Here is a 27712-nt window from a genome sequence, read left to right as displayed (position 1 = left end):
GAAGCTTCTGGTCAGCTCCCAGAGTCCAGCTTCCAAGCCAGGCACCCCAGTCTCTGATCCTAGCGGCTGTCCGGAGCAAGATTTCCCCAGGAGCCCTCTTGTTCTTCAGTGGCCCTGTCAGGGTTCTGGGCTCTGTGGAAACAGGGTCTGGGTGGACCCTCAGGTCTCCCCACCATCCCAGGACAGACGTTGCACTAGGATGCTTGCAGCTGCCCCCTCACCTTTGACCTTGGGTCTGCTTGAGCCAAGAGAGTCTCAGGGACCCCACAAGAAGTACCAGTGTCTCTTAAAGAGCTCAGGCTCTTTGGGGTAAGACCCTCCCTTCTGTGTGGCCTTGGACGAGCCCCTTGCTCTTTCTGGGCCTCAGAGTGAGCCCTGTCTCAGAGTGAGCACAAAGGTAAAGCAAGTCCCCCAAAACTGGCTGGAGGTCAGCACAGGGGGAGGTGGCAATTCCTCTGGGGAGTGAGGTCGAGAGAAGTGGCAGGAAAGACCCAGCCTCCTGGGGACCCATGAGGGACCTGCCCCTGGTGCCCCTGCTCCACCATTCTGGCAAATTCTGAGCCAAGCCTTCCCCCCCTGAGGCAAGTTAATCACTAGGCAAATAGTTTACTTCAGCTCAGCAATCTTTATTCCCGTGTTCAGCCCCAAGGTTGGGAGCTGGGTGGGGGTGGGGCCAGGGGTGCCAAAGACAATAATTCCTTCCTTGCTCTGGGCCTCAGTTTCCACCTCTGTCACACAGGGAGGGAAGGCTTCGCCTGCTTCCTTCACTGGGACACTGTGAGGATACAAGTGACCATATATAGGCCTGGGCCTTTCGGCCACAGAGCTCCAATACTGACGACCTCCCTGACTCAGTCCTTGCCCCTGGGGGGCTCGCTGTCAGGGAGGGAGACCCAAGCCTTGCCCACCACTAGCTGCTGGCAGGTGGGGCATGGCAGGGGGGTGGTGGGCAGGCAATGTGCAAGAGCCTCTCAGCCATGGGTCTGGCTTCACTGAGCTCTGTCTTGGAAGTTCATTACTGGTCTTGTGTGGGGCCCATGCTGTCAATACCCTTACTTCTAGGCAGGTTTCTAAGGCCCTCACACATGTCACTGTCCAGGGGTGACCCCATGCCCAGAGGGCAGAATCCACCAGGAAACAGAACTGAGCCCCCTTCTTCTTAGCCCTTTTGGGGTCTTTGTGGCGAGCCAGCCTTGGAGTGGAGGGCCAGGGCCGAGGGGCAATCACAGGACCCTCGGGGGAGCTGGTGGCAGAGGCCTCAGCGCACCATGTAAGGAATGCAGGAGCAGTCCACGCAGGGGCGTCCAGGGGGCCACGAAGAGGTAGGTCAGCAGGCATGGCCAGCCCATCTGGGTGCAGCAGGGGCCAACACCACTTCCAACATCCTTAGCTGGTGGTGCCCACAGGGGGCTGTGGGGAGGCCGGCCGGCTCAGAGTCACACCAGGGAAGCTGGAGACAAAGCTCTTCCACCTTCTCCTCACCTGCTGGAAGACAAAGGAGAGGGGAGGTCAGGGTCCTGATCTGACAACTGTGCGGTGGGCTTCAGTGTTGTTCCAGCTATTGCCACGAGGTGGTGGTAGACCCCAGAGACAGGAGCACCTTTTCTCCTAGGATAAGGAGGCCCGGCCGGCCGGGACCCAGCAGCTCCCACCAAGGGGGTCAGGATGCCCCCTTTCCTGGGGCAGAGGAACACAAGATATAACGCTGGGGAAGTTTTATTGGCTGATCTCCTTGCCTCCAGCGAAATCCACCCATCCAACACATTGCCAGATGAATCATTTTAGAACAGCTCTGGCCATATCACCAGCCCGCTCTAAAGCTTTCCATGACTCCCCAGTGCCTGTGGGGTAAATCCCAAATGCCTTTTGGGTCCCCACAAATATGGTACCTGGATACCTCTCTTTCCAGACCCGTCTCCAGACAGCTCTGCTGTCTTCTTGGTCCTTGGCCCCATATGTTTCTACCTCTGAGCCTTTGTAGCCGTGGGCCCCTCTCTGTGGAGAGGGGCCACACCCTCCTCCTCCATCCATCAACCTTCAGCCAAACCTGTTCATACTGCTTCAGCCACCGCTGGCCGTCTCCTCGCTGGGCTTGGATCAGCTGCTCCGTGTCCTCCGGGCCCCCTGGCAGCCACTCCTGACCGGGCAGGTCCAGCCTTTCTGGGCCTCCGACTGAGGGCCTGGACTCCTCATGCCCGTGTCTGAGGCTCAGCACCCGGTGCAGTCGGCTCTCTAGAGGCTTCCCCCAGGGCTCCTGGAGTTTGCTGTAGGTGGGCCGTGGTCCTCGCAAGGACTGGCTGCGTGGGCCTAGCCCCATGGTTCTTGAGGCTGCGAGCACGGGACTACTACAGCTCCTCGGCAAGCCAGTGGCTTCTGAGATGGCCTGGAGTCTCCCCTCATGTGATGGGAACTTACTTGGGGGCAAAGGTTGGTACTGCTGAGGTGGCCATCATAAACCAAAGGGCGGGCCACAGGGGACAAGCATCCCTGAGTCAGCGTCACCACTGCTTCTCTCTACCTTCTAGGGCAAGGGGTACAGGTCTCTTCCTCCTGCTCCTTCTCCTCTTCCAGGCAGCCTTCCCTGATCTCCCTACCCCTGAAGCACTTGGCCTCCCCTGAACTCCTACAGCCCGGGATGCCCAAATTCATTCTGTTGACACCGAGAACAGATGGCGCAACAGCAAAACAGAGATGGGCTTTTAAGAAACAGGACAGCTCCATTTTTTGTCCGACATCTTAGTGAGGCTGTAAGTGTGGCTGCTGATCTCTGAGCTTCACGATGCCTCCCAAGGACAGCAAGAAGAAAGATGCGGGAAAGTCAGTCAAGAAAGGTAAAGACCTAGTGAGCAGATCTGGGGGCAAGGCCAAAAAGAAATGGTCCAAAGGCATGGTTCGAGGCACGCTCAATGACCTAGTCTTGTGGGTGGATGGGCGCCTGGATGGCTCAGTTGGTTAAGCGACTGCCTTCGCCTCAGGTCACGATCCTGGAGTCCCGGGATTGAGTCCCACATCGGGCTTCCTGCTCAGCAGGGAGTCTGCTTCTTCCTCTGACCCTCTTCCCTCTCGTGCTTTCTATCTCTCATTCTCTCTCTCTCTCAAATAAATAAATAAAATCTTAAAAAAAAATAAAAAATAAAAAAATTACCTGGTGTTGTGCAACAAAGCTACATATGACAAACTCTTTAAGTTCTCTAAGCGTAGGGGCGCCTGGGTGGCTCGGATGGTTGGGCGTCTGCCTTCAGCTCAGGTCGTGATCCTGGGGTCCTGGGACTGAGCCCCACATCGGGTTCCCTGCTCAGTGGGGAGCCTGCTTCTCCCTCTCCCACTCCCCCTGCTTGTGCTCTCTTACCCTCTCTGTCAAATAAATAAAATCTTAAAAAAAAAGAAAAGTTCTCTAAGCGTAGAACCCTAGCTGTTGTCTCTGAGAGAAGATTCAAGGTCCCCTGGCCAAGGCAACTCTTCAGGATCTCCTTAGTAAAGGACTTATTAAACTAGTTTCAAAGCCCAGAGCTCGAGTCATTTACACCAGTAACACCAAGGGAGGAGATGCCCCTGCCGCTGGCGAGGATGCGTGCACAGATCCCACCAACCATACATCCTGAAAAAGAAAACTTTGTTAAATTAAAAAAGAAAGAAACAGCATGGCTGCAGCCTAGAATAGTCAGACTCACAGAGACAGAAGGTAGCGCGGTGGGTGAGGGGCCGGGGAGGAACGGCCATAGCGCTTCAGCCCTGCAAGGTGACAACGTTACAGAGATTGCTTGAACAACACTGTGAATGTATGTAACGCTACTGAATTACACATAAAAATGGCTACATGGCGAAATTTTTACGTTTCTGGATATTTTACTGCAACTGGACATTATTCCTTAGCTGAGACGAATCCCTTCCCCTTCTTGCTCAATCTTGTCAGCCGCAAAATGGGTCGCTGTGAAAATCCAATGAAATCATGTATGTGGAAGAGCAAGACGGCCAGCAGCAGCTCTTTCAACCTCATGCTAGTCCTATTAGGTGGGCATTGTCATCCCCATCTTCTAGATGGGGAAACAGAGGCTCAGAGCTGAAGCACTTGGCATGAGGGCATGTCCAGTAAGTGGCGGAGCTGGGACTCGCTCCTTGGTCAGAACCCATGCTGCGGACCACTCCATTCCCCTGCTCTGGTATTGGTGGCTGAGGTAGGACCCAGAGCCGGGCGTCCTCCTCTGTGACCCCTGTCTGGGGTCAGGGACATTCTGGCTGCAACTCTCGGCTCATCCCTGACCTCTCCCCAGGCCTGGCCTGGCTCTCTTTCCTCTCTCTCTCGGAGTTGCTAGGCCTTCCCTGGGTGAAGGGTCTTGTCATATCCTCCAGGCTCATCTCCCAGCCAGAGAAGCTAAGGCAGGGCCGGGGTGCAGAGGAGCATGGAGAAGAAGAGCCTGATGCTCTGCCCCAGCCTGTCCCAAAGTTGGACTGTGACCTTCAGGCAGGCCTCTTCACTCCAACCCTGACCACACCTCTAATGTCCAACCCACAGGCCAACCCTGGTCCTGGTTGAAAGGCAGCAGAGCCTGAGGGCGTCAGCACCCCCCCCCCCCCCCCCCCCCCCCCGCACAGTGGGCTCAAACCCACATTCTCAGTGAAACCTGGTCTGGGAAGAGTTTGCTGACTCAGACTTCTGGAACGTGCTGTGGTGAATCACTGACTCTTGTGTCAAGCGTATAGCTGCCCAATTTCCTCCCGCCAAGTGTGTAATCTTACAACCTCCCAAATCCACCGAGGACAAGGAGATGTGTGTTCTCTTCTGAAGCTGCTGTGCTCGGTGATAAGCTCCCCTTAAGTCCACCTGTCCCCTCTGCACGGGTGAGGGAGGCAGCCCCCCTCCAGTCCCCCGCCCCCATAAACACAGTTTAAACACAGCAATTGTTGCGGGATGTTTTTTCTCCATTGGTGCCCGCGGTTCTTGGTCATGCCACTTCGAAGAATGAAGAGGTAGACCAGACAGAGTGGTGGGCATCAAAGCAAGTTTTATCGAGCCATTTATTGAGTGATAGCAAAAGTGGTAGTCAAAGCTCCTAAGGAGGGAGGGGACCCTAAGGGGTTGCCCCCGGAGTTTCTTTTTTTTTTTTTTAAGATTTTATTTATTTATTTGAGAGAGAGAATGAGATAGAGAGAGAGAGAGCATGAGAGGGGGGAGGGTCGAGGGAGAAGCAGACTCCTTGCTGAGCAGGTAGCCCGATGCGGGACTCGATCCCGGGACTCCAGGATCATGACCTGAGGCGAAGGCAGTCGCTTAACCAACTGAGCCACCCAGGCGCCCACCCCCGGAGTTTCTAAGTCTAGGGGTTTTTATGGGCTTGTTGGCGGGCTGTTTTCATCTGATGAACACTCCCTGCGCTGGTCGTCAAATCAGGTTTTTGTCACCTATCTATCATATGGGAAAGGGTGGAGGGCTCCTTCCAGGGCAGTATAAAATCCTTTTAAGGGTGGTTTCCTCTTAGGGTGGAGGTTGGGGGGGAGGGGCCTTGTCCTTGCTTGCCTGCCTTCCAGTCCCTGCCTGCCTGCCTTCCAATTACCCTTCATCACAATCACACACGTATGCCTCCCCTACGCCCCCCGACACTGGGTGTCTCTTGAAGGCTTTTCATCTCTGTGTTTCCAGAACACAACATAGTAAATACTCTGTCTTAAATATTGGAGACTATTCATTGTCTATTGCTGGCTAAAAAAATTACCCCAAAACTTAGTGGCTTAAGGCAACATTCATGTACCACCTAACAGTTTCTGTGGGGCAGGAATCCAGGCCTGGCCGAGCGCGGCCTCTGGTTCAAAGTCCCTCACAGGCTCCAATCAGGGGCCTGCAGCCATCTCAAGCTTCGGCTGGGGGGAATCTGCTTGTAAGGCCACTCGGATGGTTGTTGGTAGGACTCAGTTCCTTGCAGGTGGAGGGCCTGAGGGCCTCAGAGCCTCAGTTTCTTGTTGGTTGTTGGCTGTTGCCACATGAGCCTCTCCCAAGGGCAGCTCACACCATGGCGCCTGGCTTCAGTTGGAGCCAGCAAGTGAGAGGGCCAAGAGACGGTGGGCAGGCAGAAGCCAGAGTCTTCAGGGAACTCAGTCTCAGAAGTGACCTCCCATTGCTTTTGCCGTTTTCTGTTCCTTCTAGGGGAGTCACCAGGTCTAGTCCCCACTCCAGGGAGAGATCCCCACAGGGCTTGAACACCAGGAGGTGGGATCCTTGGGGGTCATCATGGAGGTACTTACCCACAGACCAGGATTTTATTATTATTATTATTTTTTAAGATTTTATTTACTTATTTATTTGAGAGAGAGAGAGAACGAGAACAAGCAGGGGGCGGTGCAGAGGGAGAGGGTGAAGCAGACTCCCCACTAAGCAGGGGGTCCGATGTGGGGCTTGATCCCAGGACCCTGGGATCATGACCTGAGCTGAAGGCAGACGCTTAACCGACTAAGCCACCCAGGCACCCCTTGTTATTTTAAAAATTTCTTATTTATTATTTTAAAAAGATTTATTTATGTACTTGAGAGAGACAGAGAGAGAGAGAGAGTGTGTGTGTGTGTTTGCGTGCGCATGCCCAAGCAAGCATGAGCAGGGGGAGAGGCAGAGGGAGAGAAATCCCCAAGCAGACTCGCCATTGAGCACGGAGGACTCCATCCCAAAGCCCTGAGATCATGATCCAAGCCGAAATCAAGAGATGCTTAAACAAGTGAGCCACCCAGGTGCCCCAGATTTGTATTTTATTTTTTTATTTTTTTTCTTAAGATTTTATTTATTTATTTGAGAGAGAGAGAATGAGAGATAGAGAGCACGAGAGGGAAGAGGGTCAGAGGGAGAGGCAGACTCCCCGCTGAGCAGGGAGCCCGACATGGGACTCGATCCCGGGATTCCAGGATCATGACCTGAGCTGAAGGCAGTCGCTTAACCAACTGAGCCACCCAGGCACCCCTCAGATTTGTATTTTAAACCATCATGCTGCCTGAGTTTAGAGCCTGGCACTTCTATGTGATAGCTCTGTGCTTTGAATGAGTGGCTTACCCTCATGTGCCTATAATTTCTCAGCTACAAAGTGGAGAAAATACCTTATTTCATCAAACCTAAGGTGGTGTTGATGGAAAGGTAGCATTAATTCACACATCATTAAGAAAGAATACTTGAGGAATGCCTGGGTGGCTCAGTTGGTTAAATGTCTGCCTTCGGCTCAGGTCATGGTCCCAGGGTCCTGGGATCAAGCCCCGCATTGGGCTCCCTGCTCAGGGGCGAGCCTGCTTCTCCCTCTCCCTCTGCTGCTTCTCCCTGTCAAATAAAATAAATAAAAATCTTAAAAAAAAAAAAAAAGAAAGAAAGAATATTCGGGGTGCCTGGGTGGCTCAGTCAGTTAAGTGTCTGCCTTAGACTCAGGTCACTCCCCCCCTGCCAATTTGTGCTCTCTCTCTCTCTCTCAAATAAATAGATAAAATATTTTTTAAAAAAGTACTCATTGGGGCGCCTGGGTGGCTCAGATGGTTAAGCGTCTGCCTTCAGCTCAGGTCATGATCCCAGGGTCCTGGGATCGAGTCCCGCATTGGGCTCCCTGCTAGGCGGGGAGCCTGCTTCTCCCTCTGCCTCTGCCCCCCCCCCCCTCTCTCTCTCTCTGACTCTCATGAATAAATAAGTAAAACATTTAAAAAAATAAAAATAAAAAAGTACTCATTGGGCACCTGGGTGGCTCAGTTGGTTAAGCGACTGCCTTCGGCTCGGGTCATGATCCTGGAGTCCTGGGATCGAGTCCCACATCAGGCTCCCTGCTCAGTGGGGAGTCTGCTTCTCCCTCGACCCTCCCCCCTCTCATGCTCTCTCTCTCTATCTCATTCTCTCTCTCAAATAAATAAATAAAATCTTAAAAAAAAAAAGGACTCATTGCCCATTCATTGGAAGATACAGTCCATTTCAGAGAGGTTAAAATGGGCGTGGGGGGGAATGGTGTGTCCTGAAATTAATGAAACACATAGTATCTCTTTCCTAAAGTGGTTTCTGCAACTTAGATATACGGAGAGGCTGCAAATGGGGGCAGGCCACCCAAATATTCTTATTAGTGAGCCAATGAAATTGATCTACATCTACACACTTTGGGCAAAACTTTTTTTGTTTTTTTGTTTTTTTTGATGATACCTAGGAGTAAGGCCAAGGGGAACAGGGTAGAATCTCTGCCCCCAGAAAAGGAGGGATTCTCATATACATAAAGGAAGTCACCTTAAAACAGACACCACGTGCTGAGAGTGGAGGAAAGAGAATGGGAGACCACATTTGGTTTGGGGGTAAGGAGAATCTGGGTGGGCTGCCAGGAGGAGGTGGTGTTGGAGCTCGGCCTCGAGAGCAGGAAGGATTGGTGCAGTTGAGACGGGGGTGAGATCCTACAGGTGACCGGAGCCTGGGAACACACAGGGTTACCCCTGGGTGGGAGAAGAATCTGGAAAGGCAGATGGAGCCCAATCTCTAGGGAGGCCTGGAGATGGAGATGGAATGTGGCCTCTGTTCCAGGACCTTACCTCTGTGCTTGCATTTCATCCTCACACTACTCTGGAAGTTAGCCCCATTTTTCAGATGAAATAACAGAAGCCCAGAGAGGTGAAGCAACTTGCCAAGGACACACAGTGAGTAGTGGGTATTAAATTCATCACTGCAGCGTCAGGCCAACAAACAGAGGCCTTAGCAAATGTGTGACCACCCTTTGTGGGTCGGGCCTGGGTCTTCACACATCCTACGGAACTATGAACCAAATGGTTAATGCCCCTAGAATTTTCCTTCAAAGTATGTTGCCCGCCAGAAGTATGGCGAGGGGCTGTGCAGATATACATATTTAATTTAAAATTGTCTGTGTATGTTTCAACTGGTAATTCATCTCTTTGCCTGAGCAACTCTTATAATACAGTACATTTGGGGGGAACTAGTTCTACTTCGGAATAATGGTACCAGATGTGTTCATGGTTGTGGTTGTCATTTCTCCACAGGAGGCTAGAATGCCAGGCTATCAGGTTCAATGCCAGACTTTGGCCATGTTATCACTTGGAGAAATCAAACAAAGGGAACGATAAATTATAATAATGCTATTGATTATGAAAGCTCCCATGTTCTGAGCACCCATTCTCTGCCAGGTGTTGTGCTTAGGGCTTCCTATATGGAGTCCCAAGGAAGTAGGGGAGGATTATTTCTACGTTACATACGAGCAAGTGGGATCAATTCGTGTAGTCCTGGAGCTCATAATATAGGTGCTTTTGCAATTTTTCTAATATGCAGGACCTGATGACTATTGATGGTGAGCCTGTCCCTTCTCCTGGGTGAGCCTATTTCCTCATCTGTAAAATGAATGGGTCTAGGGCTGCCTGGGTGGCTCAGTCAGTTAAGTGTCTGCCTTCAGCTCAGGTCATGATCCCAAAGTTCTGGGATCGAGTTCCACATCGGGCTCCTTGCTGGGCAAAGAGCCTGCTTCTCCCTCTTCCTGCTGCCTCCCCTGCTGTGCACTCTCTCTCTGTCTGTCTGTCTGGCAAATAAATAAATAAAATCTTAAAAAAAAAAATGAGTGGGTCTAGCTGGAGTGTCCCAAAATTTCCTTGTTAAAAAACACCAGTTGCTGGTCCCCATCACAAACCCCCTGCATGGATAGGTCCCGACAGGGGCCTGAGAAGCTGTCTATACAATCATGCCCCAGGTGATCTATATCTTGTGGGAAATCTTGGAAACATAATTGCTCAAGGCCCTTCTGCCTCTGAGGACTGTGATTTTAGGACTCAGATTTCAAATCAAAGCCCTTCCTTTGAAATCTGAATTCTGCACATTCTTGCCTTCTCTTTTCCCCCAAGGCAACCGTTGGAGCAAAAAGACCACAGCCTGGGGATCAGGGGACTGGAAGTCCAGTCCTGGCTCTGCCCCTGACTAGCTGTGTGATCCAGAGGGAAGTCTTTCCCTTCTCTGAGCCTCAGTGTGAGAACTCCAGGAGCTGTGGCTCGGGGTGGGGGAGGGGGAGGATTTTACCCTCCTCTGCCTCAGCCTGTGAGCAACCTGTGAGCAGCCTTGGTATGGGCCTGAAGTGCTGGGGGGCTGGGATTTGCTAGACTAAGGCCCACCTTTGCAAGCGGAAGGTCTGACCATCTTGGAGAGATCCCATGATGTCATGGGCTCCACAGGCCCTGCGGACTGAACAACTAGAGTGGGAGGAGGCCAAAATGATAGGGTGGGTCCCTGGGGGCAGGAGGTTTAGGGCATTAACTAATAAGCCTGGAGACAGTAGTAGGGGAGGCGTTGGGATTTAGTTTTCCCCAACCCCAAAACAGTATCTGCGTGGCCATGGCAAGGGTACAGGACAGCTTCATACAGCTGTTGTTTCCACACTGCACAAAACACTCTTGGGGAGCTGGGACTGCAATCCAGCCCATGCTTTGCCAGCTCAGTCACATGCCGGCATGACTCTGCTGCCCTAAGAAGGGCCTCAGCACCAGGATGCCCCCAGAGGAGCATCTTTTCCTCATTGTCACAAGGTACCGCATGGGTTAATGGCGTTTATATATAGGTGGGGCGGCCTGGACCCTTGAGGACCTGCTGGGAGGAGAACAGATCTTGAACCACCTCCACCCCCATCACACACCCCGGGGGTTCTGGGCTGCTTCGAAGAATAGAAGACAAAACTCCAGCCCGTGCAAAGGACAGGTTTTGTCCATTCTTCTTGCCTCCTCTTCCCATCATGAAGAATTTAACCCTGAGGTCTCACCAGCAGCCAAACTATCTGAGGTTCCAGCTGCCAGAATTTGGTTGTTTTTAAAAAAGTGACCTTCTTTTGTCTCCCAGGACAGGGGATCTGGGGCATCTAGATTGTCCTTGTGAGGTCCTCAGGGCAAAGCGAGGCTTCCGAGCTGTCAACAGAGGGAGGTGGGTTCATGGTGGCTGTTACAGTTTGAGGGATCCACCTGGGTGCTTCTGCTTATCCTCCTCAGTCCCAACTGCTCTCGGGCCTCCCCACAGCTCCCTCTCAGGCAGTGCTTCCTGAACTTGCTGGGGGGCTGTCCCGGCTAATCTCCATGCCTCCAACCTATCATGCCTCCCTGCCTTTGTTTAGGCCATGTATGGGATTCCTTTTACCAATAAATTTACCTGATAAGCTCTCAACTTATCTCTGCCTGCCTATCAATCAATCAATCAATCTATCGACTTCAGCATAGGCATTGCCCCCTCCAGGAAGCCCTCTACACCCCTCTCATGGGGTAAGGGACCCCCTCTTTGGACTCCCATAGCACTCTGGCCATTATCTCTAGCACAGCACCACACTGTTTTGAAATCATACACTTTGAGGTATATCTCCCCCTCTGGTCTAGGAGCAGCTTGGGTGTGGGGCAAGTAGCTCCTTTTTCTAAACGGCCGCAGAGTGACGGTACCTCATTGTCGCTCATGCCACCCCTTCCTCCTTCCTGGTCTGGGGCACCCTAGATGCCTCCCTCCTCAGAATCTGCTCCTCCCACCAGCCCGTGCCCTCCCCCTCTTTAATTCTCCCCTTCCCCTTAAATGTGGTGCCCTCTGAACTCCCCTCTCTATTGGTGGACTCCACTCGGCCTCAGGGGCGGTCCTGTTCCCTCCCAGGGTTTTAACCATTAAGTGTGGGCTGATGACTCCCATTCCTTCGTTTGCTGACTATTTATTAAGCATCTACTGTGTGCACTCAACTCTTGTAGTGGTAACATTCAAATGTGAGAAAAGGGATGGGAGTGCAGAAGACAAACATAAACCAAGAACTCTCCAGAAAGTGATTGATACGAAGAAGCAATTTTTTGTTTTTCTAAAGATTTTATTGATTGATTGATGAGAGAGAGCGCATGTGCCTGGGGGAGGTGCAGAAGGAGACGGACAATCACAATCACAAAGTCAAGAATTGGACGCTTAACCAACTGAGCTGCCCAGGTGCCCCATCTGTTTTGTTTTTTAAAGAGCCCGGGGGCGGGGCTCTTATTATCCGGAAGCCAAGAGAGTAACTTCTTTTGGTCTCTTAGTGGGTCTCAACACTGACCCACATTAAAACCATTTGGAGAGCTTCTTAAACTAGCAATGCAATGCAGACATCTCATTGCCCAGATATGGACCCAAGTAGTATTCTGCTGGTCATTTTAAGACCTCTGAGTTGGTGATCAATATGCGTTAAGAGCCATGGAGTAGCGCTCAGGAATCTAGCAAACACCCTGTCCCAAGGAGATTCCATCAGAGCGGTACGGAAGCCCACACAGAGAGATGCTTTCTGTAAGTCACATGAGGCTCTCCACCCAGGTTTTGTCTTCGCGGTTTTCTCTATCTGGGACGGAATACCACTTTTAACTTTGTCCTCATGGGGAATTCAGCCTGGGGGTAGGACACAGCCCGGATGGAGAGGTGTCTAGTTTCCTAATCTAACTTGAACTAGATAATTTATATACCTGAGCTAACTGTCCAAAATCCATACTTTTTTTCGGTCACAGTTTCTAGTTCTCAATAGTTTCTTTGTTCAGACCTCTACCTGGTCGTGTTGACATGGGAATCACCTGAACCTGGCTGGAGCCACCCACTCTTTGCTCCAGACCCACAGGTTCACAGGGAACCAGCCAGGATTGAGCTGACCTGTCACAGCGCCTACAGCATGGCCAGACCTAGAGCAGGGCCTTGCCTTTCTGAGGGACACCGGGGCCCACATTTTACACATACACAGCAAGGGATATAAGATACAGGAGGGAAATGTTGAAATCACAAGGTAGGCATGCTATAGAAGTAATAGGGACAACAGTGTCATAGGGACTCGGTGTCCATCAAGTCCAACCGCTTATTTATTTGTTTGTTTGACAAAGAGAGAGAGAGAGCACAAGCAGGGGAAGCTGCAGGCGAAGGGAGAGGGAGAAGCAGGCTCCCCACGGAGCAGGGAGCCTGATGCGGGGCTCGATCCCAGGACTGTGGGATCCTGACCTGAGCCAAAGGCAGACACTTAACCGACTGAGCCACCCAGGAGCCCCAAGTCCAACTGCTTTTAAGAGGAAATTCAATCCAGAGAGGGAGGGGCCCTGGCCAAGGTCACACAGCTTTAATTCTTTCTGGCACAAATAAAGTTCTGACGTAGAAAGAGTCCTAGGACCTAGACACCTAATAGAATGTAAGCTCTAGGGGTGCCTGGGTGGCTCAGCCAATGAGCGTCTGCCTTCGGCTCGGGTCATGATCCCAGGGTCCTGGGATGGAGTCCAGCATCAGTCTCCCTGCTCCGTGGGAGGCCTGCTTCTCCTTCTCGCACTCCCCCTGCTTGTGTTCCTGCTCTCGCAATCTCTCTGTCAAACAAATAAATAATATCTTAAAAAGAAAAAAAGAATGTGAGCTCTATGATGTGATGCCACAGGGTATGTCTTTTCACCACTGTGTCCTGGCAGAGCACTAGGCTCATAGTAGGTAGGGCACAATCAAATGAATTGTTACTCGAATGACTATGTGGATCTGGAGAATTGGGACTTCAATCCTTGTTCTGCTACTAAAATAACTGTGTTGGACTGACCTATGGTGAAGTTCAGGCAGATAGGTGGAAGGAAGGACAAAAAGTTGGAGAGAAAACAAGAGACAGAGAATGTAAAAGACACAACAGAGAACGGAGTTGTAATATCTTTCCATGCTCAATAAGCAATTTTTAAAAAAAAGATTTTATTTATTTATTTGACAGAGAGACACAGCGAGAGAGGGAACACAAGCGGGGGGGGGGGGCAGTGGGAGAGGGAGGACCTGGCTTCCCGCGGAGCAGGGAGCTCGATGCAGGGCTCGATCCCAATCAGGACCTGAGCCAAAAGCAGATGCTTAACAACTGAGCAACCCAGGCACCCCTCAATAAGCAATTTCTAATTAACAAGATGTTCTCATAGTCCTTGATCCTCCTCACTGTCTGGAAGCAGGTTATTTTTCCTCCATGCTCTCATTACCATCTGATGTACCCTATATTTTGTTTATTGTCTGTCTTTTCTCTCACTGTAAAGCAGAGATTTTGCTTGGTTTTGGTCACTCCCATATCCCCTGGTTGGCAGAGAGCCCAGCTTATGTAGCTTTCTGTTTAATCAAGCCTTCTAAACCTTCTAGGTCCCGCGGGGCCTCAATTTGCAGATTAAGAAACTGAGGCTCAGAGCGATGAGGTTGCTTGTCCAAGGTCACAGAGACGTAGTCCTGCCCATCACCACCACCCCCACAGCTAAGGGACACAATCACACACACCCGTGTGGTACAACCGCCATCTCCTTCCTCCTGCCCTTCGCAAACGCTTTTCCTCCGCCCTCTTTCCTGTGGGCTCCGTGCATTTGCGTCCAGCCCGGATCTCTGAGTCCCCGTGCGATCTGTTATGCTTGCGGCTTTGGGAGACACGTGCTACTCGGGTGAATGAATCGCACGTCCCCACCCCCGCCGACAGCCAATCACAGCGCGTCGGAGCCCGGTTACTTCCGCCTATTGCGGGTGGAGGCCCTGGCGGTGCGGCCCACGTGGGGCTCTAAAGACAAGGGAGTAGGCGGTGGTGCGCCAGGGGCGGGCTCTCCCAGCCTTCTCACCAATCCAGGGACTCGCCGGGGACGCGAGGGGCGGGGCTGACGTGGGGCGCCAAGGCTTAAACGTTAGGGGTAGGCGGGGGGTAGGGAGGAGCCCTGAGCGGGGGAGCGGTGAGTGACGGGAGTCACTGCCCAATAACAGGAGGGGATGGGCTACCTGAGCCAATAATAAGTCTGTAAGGCGGAGCCAGGACTGCAGCAAGTTCGGTTGCGCGGAGACCGCAGCTGTTCCCTGTCAGTGGAGGGAGCGGCGGTAGAGACGGTGGCGACGACTTGCGGCGGAGGGGAGGAGGTGAGTGCCGGCGGCGCTGCGCACCTTCCTCTCCTCGCGGCGGGTCGGAGCAGGTGGGCGTGCGCCAGCGCCGCCGCGGGGGACGCTTATGTAAGGGTCGTGCGCGCCAAGGCGGTGCGGGCTCCACGAGTGACGGCTGGGGGAGACGGCGGCGGGCGGTGCGCGACGCGACGTGCGCCGCCCCTCCCCTCCCCCTCCCGCGGGGATGGCCGGGCGGCCGCCGCGGGCCCGCCCCCGCCCTCCTCCCCGCGCACGCACGCGCTCCCGGGACCGTGCTCCCGGCCGGGCCCCCTCACCCGGACCCCGGCCCGCCTCCCCGCCGGGCTTCGTCTGCCCCGAGTCCCTGGCGGCGGCCGGCGGCCTTATTCCTGTCCTCGGGCCCATTTTGCAGATGGAGAAACTGACGCACGGAACCCCCACATGCCTCGGGCGAGGTCCCTGAGGGTTCGAACCCTAGTCTGTCAGAAGCGCAAGCCCAGGCTTTCCTCAGCGTACTGGAAGTTGTTCAGCCCTGAAGAAAGCCGCGGCGTGCACGGCGAGGGTTTTCCGTGTTCCAAGTGCCTGCCCTCCGCCGGCTGTAGGGATTCTCGTAGTAATAACCTCGTCGGGCATTCTCGGTTCCACTTGGTTTCGGGGGCGAAGCAGTGATTCGTCTGAGGCTGCTTTGTGAGGAGGAGGTGGGGCTGGACGCAGCCCGTTATCGGGCTTGAAGCAGTTTACAAAGTGCACTGGCCCGGGGCGGTGAGGAGCAGCGGGCGGTTCTGGAAGTGCCCTCCTGGCCGCGGAATCGGGAGCCCCGACTTTGAGGACCTGCCACGGCAGGTTCTTTCCAGCGGGACTTGTTTTGTGTACTTTTGAGTGAGTTGTTTCGCCTCTGGCGAGCTCTTTCCTCAGCGCACAAGTTGCTGGGGTGATGCCAAGTCCCTAGGTGCCCGGCAGCTTTGAAACTCTTAAAAATCGAAATGTTCATTTTGTGAGCGAGAGAGTAGGCCAGGGCTCATTGTCCCCATTCTGCCGCTGAGAAAGCTGAGGCTCCCGGTGATGCCGGTGCTTGCCAGGTCACAGTTAGAGCCTCCAGCGTCTTTACCAAGAAGTCTTTGCCTTCTCTGCTGCCAGCAGTCCTGGTTGCCCATTACACCCTTGCCCTGCCTGAGCTGCAGACCCTTGGGGGGGGGGGGGCGGGGGTGGATGTGCTCGGCGTTTGTAGTTACTCTCAGCGACAGCTTTTCTGTTTGCCCGGTCCTCATCCTAACTCTGTCTCCATCGCATTCTTTTGCACACCTACCATGTTGGGAGCCTTAGTCTGGGCACTGAGAGAAGACTTGGGAGGTGAGGTTAATCCTTGCCCTAGGACTGCTGGCAGACTGGGGAGAGAAAAAGAAGGAACTTAACCAGCGAGTCAGCGTGCCACAGATGTTTGTGGAGAGCCCAGTGTGGGTGAGGTATGGCCTCTAGGAGGCCTCTAGGAAGTTCAGTAAAGGCCCACAAATCCAGGCCGACCGCACACTAAGGCCAGGGAAAGGAGAAGCGGGCGAGACCAGGGCAGGCTTTTTGGAGGAGGTGAGTGGTGAGTCTCCTTCAGTTCCATTAAAGCCTTCAGTGAAGAAGCAGTGATTGGATTTGAGCAGTCCAGGTTTTATTATGGAGGAGAGGTGAGTTTTAAGCAACTAAAACCTGAAAGCAAAAGGCTGAGGAAGGTGGGAGGAGAAGGTGGGGCAAGTAGCACTTCCCAGTTGAGTACAAGTTTGGTCGGGCACTTTGAAGAGGCCTCTCCAGGAGATGTAACAAAGGTGAGGGCACGAGATGTAACAGAGGGGCACAAAAGTCAGAAGTGGGATTGGGTTCAACAGGTGCCATGGGGCTTGGTTGGGCTCCAGGGGCCCAGCAGCAGGCCTGAGCTACAGGTTGTGTCTGTGTTCTAGTGAGCAGCTTGTGAGCAAGCATCCTGTGTTTCTTAGTGGCTGCCCTGCCCTGCTGGAAGGGGCTTTGTTCACAATAGTTGCTCAATATCTGTTTGTTGAATTGAATTCGGTTGCCAGCCAGTTTCCACAATTTGTCCCAAAGCCCCCTCTGTGCCTTCTTTCCTGTTCTCTCGCCCAAAGCCTGCTCCAGCCTGATGGACCTTCTCTGTGCCAGTTCTCATTTCCAAGATCATCCTTCAGGGAGATTCGCCCTGGTGGCTGTAGTCTCTTGGACTCCTGCTGCCTTTCATGTACCAGTACAGGCCACCTGCCCTTTTTTTGCCCTGCTCTTTGCTTTCTCCTTGTTTCACTTCTGGCACCCAGTAACCCAGGTACTGTGCCAGGTGCCAGTCCTCCTAACATTGCTCACAGAGGCCCTGGGACCATGGCAGGGTAGACCTCAGACCCAGGTCATTCCAAGTTGCAGTTCTCTGTGTCCCTCTGCCCTGTGACCTGTCAGTGCTGTTGGCAAATGTTTCGGGTGAATTACTGGAAATGGCTCAAATTGGAAACCAGTGAGGAAGGAAGGGCAGAAGTTGGGGAACCAGGAAAGGAGACCTGTTTGGGAGCTGCATGGATGACTGTCACAGGGCAGTGAATCTGGGAGGAAGGCCTGGATAGGCCCCAAACTGTGCAGATCTGTCACTAGCACTCTTCTGCATGAGCTGGACGCCTCACTTGAGCAGACTTTCCTTGAGGAGTAAGGTGGGCCTTCTCGTTGACTACCTCCCAATAACAACTGACCCTCTTCTGAATGGGCCCCGACTCCTCATATCCAGACAGTATGTCTTTTTGGGGGCTGGTTTCTCACTAGAGACCTTTGCAGAAGTGTGCCATTTTGCCTGCTTACTCTGAAACCTCACCTGGGCCTGACTGACCATCCCTTGGTCTCTGTCCTAGCTGCTGCTTCTACTCTCAGTTGTGGACACGTTGTCGAACTGCCAAAGGAGTAGGGCACCATAATGGACCGTGGGAAATGATGGAAAGAAGAACCATTTCCTCTTAACTACTGAGTGAAAAGATGTGAGGCCATCTATTGGGCTTTTTCTTCCATTTGACACCACAGGTACCCTCTTCTGCCTTAGCCCATGTCTGAGATGGCTGGCCATCATCCCAGACCTGCTTTTTAGTGTCTTTCCCCCCACCCCCCCACCCCCGTCTTGTTCCTTGGTGACCTTGTTTTCCGCAGGACTTCCTCTTATCTTGTCCTATCAAAGTGAAATTATTCTTCAAGACTCAGGCTTTCCTGCATTATTAAGTCTTGCCAAGTCTGTTCAGTTGGATGTGGGCTCTCTCTCTTAATAATAATGATAACTAATGATTTATTGTTATTAATAATAAAAGTCAACTTTTACTGCGCTCTTACTGTAACTGTAAGGTGGCAGGGGGCTTTGCTAATCCCGCCACACGTATTACCTTACTTGGTCATGACAACAGTCCTACAACAGAGGTACTCTTAGGCCCTCATTTAACGTCTGTCCCAGGCTGCCAGGCTCGGAGTCCCTGCTTGGCTCCCTCTCATGTATTACCCCATTTTCATTCTCTGTTAGTAGCCCTCAACAACTTGCTCTTGGGCTTTTTGGGAACAGAGCCTTTGCTTCCCGGCATGGCTGCCTCATGCGAGGTATGTGCTCGCTAAATATTTTACTGAATTGAATGCCCCAAACATTCATTTCTAGCCTTTACATAATCTATCAAGGCAACTGATCTTCTTACAACATGGATTCAGTCCATTTGATGGCTTGCTGGCCTGTGTCTCCATTTTGCTCTTTACTGACAGGTGTGGCCTTTCAAAAACAAGCGGTCAAGGGGCGCCTGGGTGGCTCAGCTGGTTCAGTGTCTGACTTCAGCTCCAGTCATGACCTCGGGGTCCTGGGATTGGCCCCCTGTCAGGCTCCACGCTCAGTGGGGAGTCTGTTGCTCCTCCCTCTGCTCCTCCCCCGGCTCGTGCTCACTCTCAAATAAATAAAATCTTTAAAAACAAAAAAACCCCAAGTGGTCTGTAAAACTCCAAAAAATGATGGGCTTCCATGGGCCTAAACAAGGGGTGTGCTCTTCTGTGTGTATGTGTTATCTCTGTAGGAAAAGATCTGAGGGGGCTGCCTGGGTGGCTGATTTGTTAGGCGTCTGCCTTCGGCTCAGGTCATGATCCCAGGGTCCTGGGATCGAGCTCCGCATCAGGCTCCCTGCTCAGAGGGAGGCCTGCTTCTCTCTCTCCCACTCTCTCTGCTTGGTGTCCCCTCTCTTGCTGTGTCTCTCTCTCTCAAATAAATAAATAAAACCTTTAAATAGAAAAAAAGGAAAAGATCTGAGGAAATAGGAAGCATACCAGCTCTCAGGTCTCATGTAAGACCGTTCTTAATTAGTGTCAAGTTGCTTAGTGAAATAGGAACCAGGCTCGGAGAATCCAAAGGGGAGCTACCTCCTGAAGGATTAGAGACAGCTCTGCCGAGAAAGTGGGCCTGGGGCTGAATGGAGGTGGGTAGAAAGAGAAAACACTTAAGATAAAACAATAAAAGTTTCCAGAACTTCTTGTTCTTGTGTAGTAGGTGCCAGAAAAGGGTTTTTCTTTCATGCTTCTTACTGAGCACGTTAGCTAATGTCTGAGAGCGTCCTTTGTACCAGGCTTGGTGCCCGTGCTTTGTCTGTGTTACCTCACTGGAAACTCTCCGAGCTGGATGCTGTTATTATTCCCATTTCACAGATGAGGAAACAGGCTTTGAGTGGTTATGGGAATGGGTGGCTGAGCAGCAAGCGGTGGGGCCCAGACAGTTGGACAAGAGCCAGGGTGCTCTCAGCTCCCCCCCACCCCCCAACCCCCGCCGCCGTCCCAAGTCCCTAAGATGGAAGCAAAGGAACAGTTCTCTGGGTTCTAAATCTTATGTTCTTGCCACTCCTAGGTTCTCTGGGGAATGCCTGGAGAAATGAGGATAACACTTCTTTTTTCTCTTACTTTAGATAGCAGCTGCCTTCTGAGAGCTGACAGAACACTGAGGGTAAGTCTGTGCCTGATTCCAGGTTGGTGGGATGCGCATGGGTCGTCTTCAGGAGCAGGTGTAGGTGTTAGCAGTCCTGGCATGTCCATCATCAAGTTCAATAAATAAGAAAGGTCAAGCTCTGAGTTTTAGAAAATATAAGCAGTCCTTGTCTGTTCTTGATCTCTCTTGGTTTACACAGGAAAGTGATATCTGGCTCTCTGCTGGCCCCGGTAGGTAGCCAGCAACCTTGGCAGGAGGCCTGACTTCTGGCAGGGTGTGGCTTGGGAAGCTGGTCAAGGGGAGGGTGGCTGGGCTTCTCAGGACCACAAGAAGTATGTTTAGGGCTGGGCAGCCTCTGGGAAGACCCCTTGAGTCAATGGGTAGAACAGGCAGCTGGGCAGTGGGGGACTTGGAGAAGTGTGAAGCTGGACATGGGAGGTGGCTCTGTCTGCTGGCTGTAAAGACACTTGATCTGTGTTTCCAGACAATGACACCCAACCTTTGGGAGTCCCAGTGATAAGGGAGTAAAGGGGTGAAGTTGGATCTTCTTTGCCCATATAGTGCTCAGGCAGCACTGTCCCATATAACCAGCTGCTTCTCACACAGGTTTCCCCCAGTGCACCGATCTGGGTGCACCTCCTCAGCCTAATGGCTGAGGCCCTCTGGGCTGCAGTCCACCTAATGACCCAGTCCTATCTCCCTCTGCTAGTCCAACACAAACGTCCTGCCCGGCACCATCCTCGCTCTCTGTCTAGCGTCTCCCTGTATTGCAGACACTGATAATGTTGCTCTTCCCCACATCCAGAGGCAGGCCACTTGGCTATCCTCATTTTATAGCCAGGTGCCCTGGGGGCTTTGTGGCTCAGGGACAGCCTTCCCCAGAGCTCATGTTCTGTGCTCAGAGTGGAGATTCCTTTGTGTTGGGATTTTTCTTGGGATTCCACCCATTGTGTAGGGATTTTTCTCAGGTGACCCATCATGACCCAGGAGTTGTTCTGCTTTCTGAGATGTTCCCACAGTCCTCTCTAGTCCTAGGTCTTGGACCAGCAGTGGCCATTTTCCACTCTAGGATTGCGTTTGCTTTGAAAAGTAGGTGGAGTGGGGCACCTGGCTGGCTCAGTCGGTAGAGCTTGTAACTCTTGATCTCAGGGTTGTGAATCCAAGCCCCACATTGGGTGTGGAGCCTACTTAAAAAAAAAAAAAATTCTCATCAAATGAAAAGCAGGTGGAGTAAAGGCAGATGGGTATGGATTTTTGATGGACTCTGCCCTCCACAAAGGTTCTACTGCCCTGTTCTCTCTGCTTGCTCTCATCTTCCTATTCTTGGTTGATAGAGTTGAATGTTACTGCTCTTACTTGCATCCCTGTGGGGAGAGGTGGGAGAGTTGGGTGAAGACTCCAAACCAGCTATCTTTTGGAGCTGAGAAATTGGGGCCCAGAGAAGGCTGATTAGCAGAATCCAAGATTCTGACCTTCCCCCTGCTTTTTTAAGAGTACCCTCTTCTCTTGTATGTCTTCCCCCAAATCCATCAGTATCAAGGGAAAATGAGTTGCCAAGAAGGGCTGCCTTTTACCATGTCATCTAATTTGTTAAGGCTTATCTATAGGCGCTTCATCCCTAAATCCCTGCTGAATCCTTGGAGTTTTCCTTGGTTACTGGAACTAAGACTGCCATGGAAGGTGGCCGCCCTGCCCTCCTCTCCTGTCACCTTGGTGATCCTGGAGGGAGCGGGATGCGGGGTGTTGTTGTTGTTTTAAGTAGTATGCCAGAAGGTGTAACTGAGGTCATCCCAGCACCCCCTCATCGCCGCTGTCCCGTAGCTCCTTATCTGATTTGCCGGCAGGCCAGAGAAGGGGTGGGGGGCGGATAGCCAAGACTGCTCTAAGTACATTTCCACCAGCTGTGTGTGGAATGGGGCCAGACTCCACATGTGGCAGCTCCCCTCCTCACAGACAACCATCCCTGGCCGAGGCCTTAAGGAAAATTCCGTGATCTGTCTGTGCTGAGTCATGCTTAGTCTCCGAGGATCTGTGTGGTGCCTTTCGCATGTCTGTCACTGGTCAGCCAGGCGTCTGGGAACCGCTGCAGTTACCCGGGAGTGATATCATGCTGCTAATCTGTTGTATTTGCACATCACTGTATGCTTCTCTGAGTGCTTTTACTAATGTGCTGTTTATCAGCATGAAATTTATTAATATGAAATCATTAATAAATGTTTTGTTTATTCTGGATTTCTCTCTTATGGATGAGGAAACTGAAGTTCAGAGAGATTAAGTGACCTGCTGAGTTTCAGGTGACTGGAATGTCTGGGTGGGGACGGGGCACCCCTCCCCTCCCCCTGGGCTTTTGTGTAACACAAAGATAATTTGGAAGTTACTTTGGTTGAAAAAAAATTGATTTTCAATTTGTTAAAGTCACAAGCTCCAAAATCAATTTCTTCCTTTAGGGGCTAGTCTTTTTGTCATTTATTTTATTATTTATTTATTTATTTATTTTTGTAGTTTATTTAATCTCCACACCCAGTGTGGGGCTCGAACCCATAACTCTGAAATCAACTGTCATGACCTCTTCTAGCCAGCCAGGTGCCCCAAAGGCTAGTCTTTTATTTTTATTTTTATTCATTTATTTATAGAGAGGGACAGGGTGGAGAGGGGAAGAGGGAGAGGGAGAGAGAGAATTTTAAGCAGGCTCCATGCCCAGCATGAGCTGGCGTGGGGCTTGATCTTACCACCCCGACATCAAGACCTGAGCAGAAATCAAGAGTCAGATGCTTAACCGACTGAACCAGCCAGGCGCCTCTAGTCTTTTAAATTTCACTTTTAAGTAAAGCCTATAGATCTTTCTGTTCTATTTATGATTCTAGAAAATTTTAACAAATCAGTTTGACAGGAATTTTTGATTAATACTTGATTCCATTTGCAAACTTATTTGAAAATTTTAAATTGAATTTGTAAGTTACGTTCAACTTTCTTTAATTATTTTAACACTTCCAATTGTCTGCTTAACAGACATCCCTAATGCTTAAATAATTCCTGTAAATCTAATAAATTAAGCTGTTAAATTTTCTTTTCTTTTTTTTTTTAAGATTTTATTTATTTATTTGACAGAGAGAGAGAGAGACAGCGAGAGAGGGAACACAAGCAGGGGGAGTGGGAGAGGGAGAAGCAGGCTTCCCGCGGAGCGGGGAGCCCGACGCGGGGCTCGATCCCAGGACCCTGGGATCATGACCTGAGCCGAAGGCAGACGCTTAACGACTGAGCCACCCAGGCGCCCCAAGCTGTTAAATTTTCTTAAACATTCTTACACTGTTTTATGTTTTACCATTTTAAATCTATTCTACTCACTTTATTGAGGTATTTCTAACATAATAAATGGCGCATCTTTAGTGTATAATGTATAAATTTCCACATATGTATCCTTTTGTGAGACCTTAACCAGTTAACACAGTGAACACATCCGTTGCCTCTGAAAGTGTCCTCATGCCCCTTGGTTGTCCCTCCCTCCCATTCCTCTCTGCTTCCCCCATCCCCAAGTAGGCACTGAATTGCTTTCTGTTACTGTAGATTAGTTTGCATTTTTTGAAATTTTACATAAGTGGAATCATAGAGTATGTATCCTTTTTTGTTTGGCTTCTTTCACTCAGCATAATTATTTTGAGATTGGTCCATGTTGTTGCAACCATCCATAGTTCTTTCCCTTTTGCTTCAGGGTAGTATTCCATTATGTGGGTACTCCACAGTTTATTTAATTCACATGTTGTTAGTCATTTCAGTTATTTCCAGTTTTTGGTGGTTCCAAATAAAGCTGCTGTGAATGTTTGTGTACAGGTCTTTATGTGGACACATATTTCCTTTTCTCTTGGGCAGATGTGTAGGAGTGGAGTGGCTAGAGCATATGATAGGTGTATATGTAACTTGAACTTGCCCAACCTTCTTCCAAAGTGGCTATACCATCTTACATTCCCACCAGCAGCCTATGAGAGCTCTAGTCTCCACATCCTCACTGACACTGGATATGGGTCAGTCTTTTTTAGCCATTCTAAAAGATGTGTGTTGGTGCCTTGTGGTTTCTTTTGTTTGTTTGTTTGTTTTAAAGACTTTTTTTATTTATTTGACAGAGGGAGACACAGTGAGAGAGGGAGCACAAGTAGGGGGAGTGGGAGAGGGAGAAGCAGGCTTCCTGCTGAGCAGGAACCCTGATGCGGGGCTTGATCCCAGGACCCTGGGATCATGACCTGAGCCTAAGGCAGACGCAAGACTGAGCCACCCAGGCGCCCCATTGTGTCTTGTGGTTTCAGTGTGAATTTCCTTGGTTACTAATGATGTTGAGCATCTTTGAGCTTATTCGTCATCTGCCGTACTGATTTTAAACTTAATAAAATTCTTACTTAAAATCGTGTCCCAACAAAACTCAGTTACATATTTTAATTGGAATCTTGAGACTGACTTGTTATTCTGAACAGACTGAATTCCCCTGAAGTACATAAAATAACAGATACACACAGATTTCTTAACTCAAAATTATAAATACTATAGTTTTTATTTTCTCGGGCATATTTATTCTTAATGCTTTAACTTCCTGGAATTAAAGAATCTTACCTAACAAAGAAATAATGCTATGATTTCAAACTGTAGTAATTTATTTTCCTAAGCAACTTCAGGAGTTTCTTTCTCCAGTAGATGACAGTTCTTTATAATTCAAGAGATTCCTGGCCAGGATGAAACCAGGTCTTTTCCTTTGAGTCCAGCTGCTAGGCAGAGTCCTGATTCATTGCCGTTTTGCCCCCACATGGGGATAGGCTCACAGCCCATATGCCCCAGATTGAAACGTCACTTTGCCTATTCCTTTTGCTATGGGACTCTGCACTTTTCCACCCAGGCTGCCATACCGTGTGACTGGATCACTAGATTCAATTAAGCTAGTTAAGGCTTCATTTCTCATGCACTATGACCACAAAATAGGTGGAATTAAAGTACGAACTAGGTGGAATTGAAATTCTGTGTATCTTCCAAGGCTTTCTCTTACCGAGGACTAGCTGTGAAATCAGGCCAGTGACCCAGCAGTTTTGGAATTTGAGTCCTAGTCTTTTGAGTCTAGGTCTGGCATTCCACACCCTCCCCTCCCCCATTTCTTACATCTTCTCAAATGAAGAGAAAGGGAATCTGGTACTTCAGAGTACTGGTGGTTTCTGGTCATGCTTGGTTACCAAGAAATCCTGGCACCCAGGACCCATGCCTGCCTTTTGCTTTTCTTCAGTTCACCTTCCTAGAAATGGTGAGAACCCCGGCTTCTCCCTGACCTTGCAGTAGAGAGCTACCAATCTCTTTGGAGGGCCCATTACCATCAAATTATTTTTATAGATTTGATGTTAGATGATAAATGGATTTGGACTTGTATTCCCATCCTGGTCACTGTGTGTTGGCCTCAGGAAACTTGTGGGTGGTTAGTGGGACCTGGTGCAAAATTATTAATGCAGCCTGACCTCTCCCGTGATGGCTGATGCTGATGTCACCCCATGTGTGTAAGAGTGAAAGTCTGTGGAGTTCCAAGGAAAGGAAATTTGAGTGGGGGACTGCTTAGATTCCTGCTCTGCAGTTTGAAATACAGTCTCTATTTAGCTTTGGCTCTGAGTTTACCCTTCAGGTGGTGAAGCAGCACTGTGTGATAATAAAGAGCATATGGGACTATATTGATGATGGCAGTGACATCACTGAGTTAACAGAATCTCTGTTCAGAGAGAGAGGAAGATGTGCTCCACCACAGGGCAGGGCATTAAATGGCAGGAGATACAGAGAAGATCACACCTAAAACTTAAAGTAAATAAATAAATAGAGCATATGACACAACAGTGTCAGTTCTAGAAATGTAACCGAAGGTATAACAGGGCAAGCACACAAACTGGGCTGCTCAGATCAGCACTCCTCTAGCAGAAAATGGGAAACCGGGGCACCTGGCTGGCTCAGTTGGTGGAACGTGTGACTCTTGATCTCAAGGTTGTGAGTTTGAGCCCCACATTGGGTATAGAGATTACTTAAAAATAAATCTTAAAAAAGGAAAAAAAGAAAAAATGGGAAACCACACATCAAAAAAGTATTGCTACACGTGCAGTCTGTTCAGTGTCATACAATGCAGCTTTAAAAATAGCCCTTGTAGCCTAATCAAATGGTTGCTCTAAATTTGTTACCCTAGAACAAGGTGAGAAAAGTATATTATAAAACAAGTGTAGCATCTCCTTTTTGGTTATTTTGGAATGCTATACCAAAATCTTTTTCCTGGTTGCTAGAATTATAAAATTATGTGTTTAAATATTTTTTGTTTTGCTGTGTCTTTTAATTTTGAATAATCAGCTTTAAAAAAAAATAGAGAAGGGTGCAGTTTATAATACGATGTGGGACTTAAGATCAGGGACAGGATTTTAACTATTAGAATTCCTCTCATTTGGATGCCTGGGTGGCTCAGTTGGTTAAGCGTCTGCCTTCAGCTCAGGTCATGATCCCAGGGTTCTGGGATCAAGTCCTGCATTGGGCTCCTTGTTCAGCGGGGAGCCTGCTTCTCCCTCTGCCTGCTTGTGCGCTCTCTCTCTCTCTCTCTCTTTCTGACAAATAAATAGAATATTAACAACAACAACAACAACAAAATAATTCCTCTCTTTTACTCCTGTTCTCCAACAAATTGTTTGGGGAGATCAAAACCTCTTTCTAAATGCCATACAAGTTACAGATTCCTGGGGTATAGTGGAATAAAGACTTCTTAAAAGATGCTTCTCCCTAAAGAAATGAAAAAACTGGCAAAAATTGTCAAAATCATCTTTTTCAGAACTCTGGAAATTAATGGCATGCAGCAATCCAAGGAGCATTTACTCAAGAGAAATGGCCGAATCTTATTTTCAACAGAAATTCTTGGAATGGAACATAACACAGGAAAAGCTGCCGATGGAAAACTATCCCTAAGGAAGCTCAGATGTTGGACTTTATAAAGACTTTAAATCAGCTGTGTTAAAACATGTCTAAAGAGCTAAACTATGAGAACAGTGCCTTGCCAAATAGAGATGATAGAAATTATAAAAAAAGAACCAAAAAGAAATTCGGGAGTTGAAAATACAATAGCTGCAATGAAAAAAGTCACTACAGGGGCTTAATAGCAGAATAAAGCAGGCAGAAGAAAGAATCCATGGACTTGAAGATGGGTCAATTGAGATTATCCAGTCGGAGGAACAGAAGGGAGCAAGAATGAAGGAAAATGAACAGGCCTCAGATGCCTGCAGAACTCCATCAAACCTATCAATGTTCAACAAAAATTCAACAGTAAATTTGAAGATCTAATTGGATTTATTAAATGATTCTTGAATCTGGCAGCATCCCCTCTAGCAAGTAGAGGAGAGCTCTGGGGAGTGCTACCACGTATTTAAAGGAGGGAGGGTGAGGCAAGGAGTTATTAGCAAAAGAAAAGAAGAGATTGTTCCAGACCAGTCACCTTTCCTCAGAGGGAGCAGCAGAAGGTCTTTTTAGATGGATTACCTTATCTTTCTCTGGGGGATGGAAAGGCCCAGACAGATTACCTCTTTTGTGCTGACCAGAAAATTCCAGATTGATTGGTTTAAGATTCCACTTCTAGAGAGGTTGAAACTGCAATTAAGTCTTGTTTTGCCCATCCTGGGGCAAGTGACTCCACTTTGAGCTTGTGGCTTTTCTTTTCTTCCTTTCTCTCTCTCTTTTTTTAAAATGTAAGCTCTAGGCCTAATGTGGGGCTTGAACTTATAACCTCAAGATCAAGAGTCCATTTTTGTACCCACTAAGCCAGCCAGCGCCCTCCCCTCCCCGTGGCTTTCTTGTAAACAGTGTGTGCATATAGGAGTCCTAGCAGGAGAGGATGGAGAGAAAGGAGCAGAATGAATATTTGAAGAAATAATGGCCAATAACTTCCTAAATTTGATGAA

The 27712-nt window shown here is 49.9% G+C and overlaps 3 protein-coding genes across 12 annotated transcripts in view; 2 read left to right on the top strand and 1 right to left on the bottom strand.

The window, feature by feature from the left end:
• Window positions 1–617: 617 nt before the first annotated feature.
• C11H11orf86 (chromosome 11 C11orf86 homolog) lies at window positions 618–2619 on the bottom strand. 2 transcript variants are annotated; one of them, XM_027580406.2, is made up of 2 exons: window positions 2048–2619; window positions 618–1485 (listed from the first exon to the last, which is right to left on the bottom strand). In XM_027580406.2, exons 1-2 carry the CDS (start codon window positions 2315–2317, stop codon window positions 1387–1389), a joined length of 369 nt encoding a protein of 122 aa, XP_027436207.1. In that variant the 5' UTR covers window positions 2318–2619; the 3' UTR covers window positions 618–1386. The 2 variants fall into 2 exon arrangements, with proteins under 2 accessions (XP_027436207.1, XP_027436208.1); XM_027580407.2 differs by having other exon boundaries at window positions 618–1482.
• A 160-nt stretch (window positions 2620–2779) lies between these two features.
• On the top strand, window positions 2780–3602 carry LOC113914433 (40S ribosomal protein S25-like). The gene is made up of 3 exons (XM_035723149.1): window positions 2780–2924; window positions 3159–3223; window positions 3429–3602. The coding sequence occupies exons 1-3, from the start codon at window positions 2780–2782 to the stop codon at window positions 3600–3602; spliced, it is 384 nt and encodes a 127-aa protein (XP_035579042.1).
• Window positions 3603–14510: 10908 nt separating this feature from the next.
• Window positions 14511–27712, top strand: part of PC (pyruvate carboxylase) — a 99443-nt gene continuing 86241 nt past the window's right edge. For 2 of the 9 annotated variants that reach the window (XM_027581527.2, XM_027581530.2), the window contains exons 1-3: window positions 14517–14836; window positions 17698–17820; window positions 19756–19793. The gene's annotated coding sequence lies outside the window, so the exon portion shown is untranslated. Of the gene's footprint in view, window positions 14890–15557; window positions 15695–17697; window positions 17864–19755; window positions 19794–27712 lie in introns of those variants that run through there. The other 7 variants (XM_027581525.2, XM_027581529.2, XM_027581524.2 and 4 more) reach the window with 5 other exon arrangements.

This window comes from Zalophus californianus, chromosome 11 (assembly GCF_009762305.2).
Source record: "Zalophus californianus isolate mZalCal1 chromosome 11, mZalCal1.pri.v2, whole genome shotgun sequence".
Taxonomy (NCBI): Eukaryota; Metazoa; Chordata; class Mammalia; order Carnivora; family Otariidae; genus Zalophus; species Zalophus californianus.
Note: the sequence above shows the minus strand (reverse complement) of the source record. Positions and strands in the feature narration are given on the sequence as shown.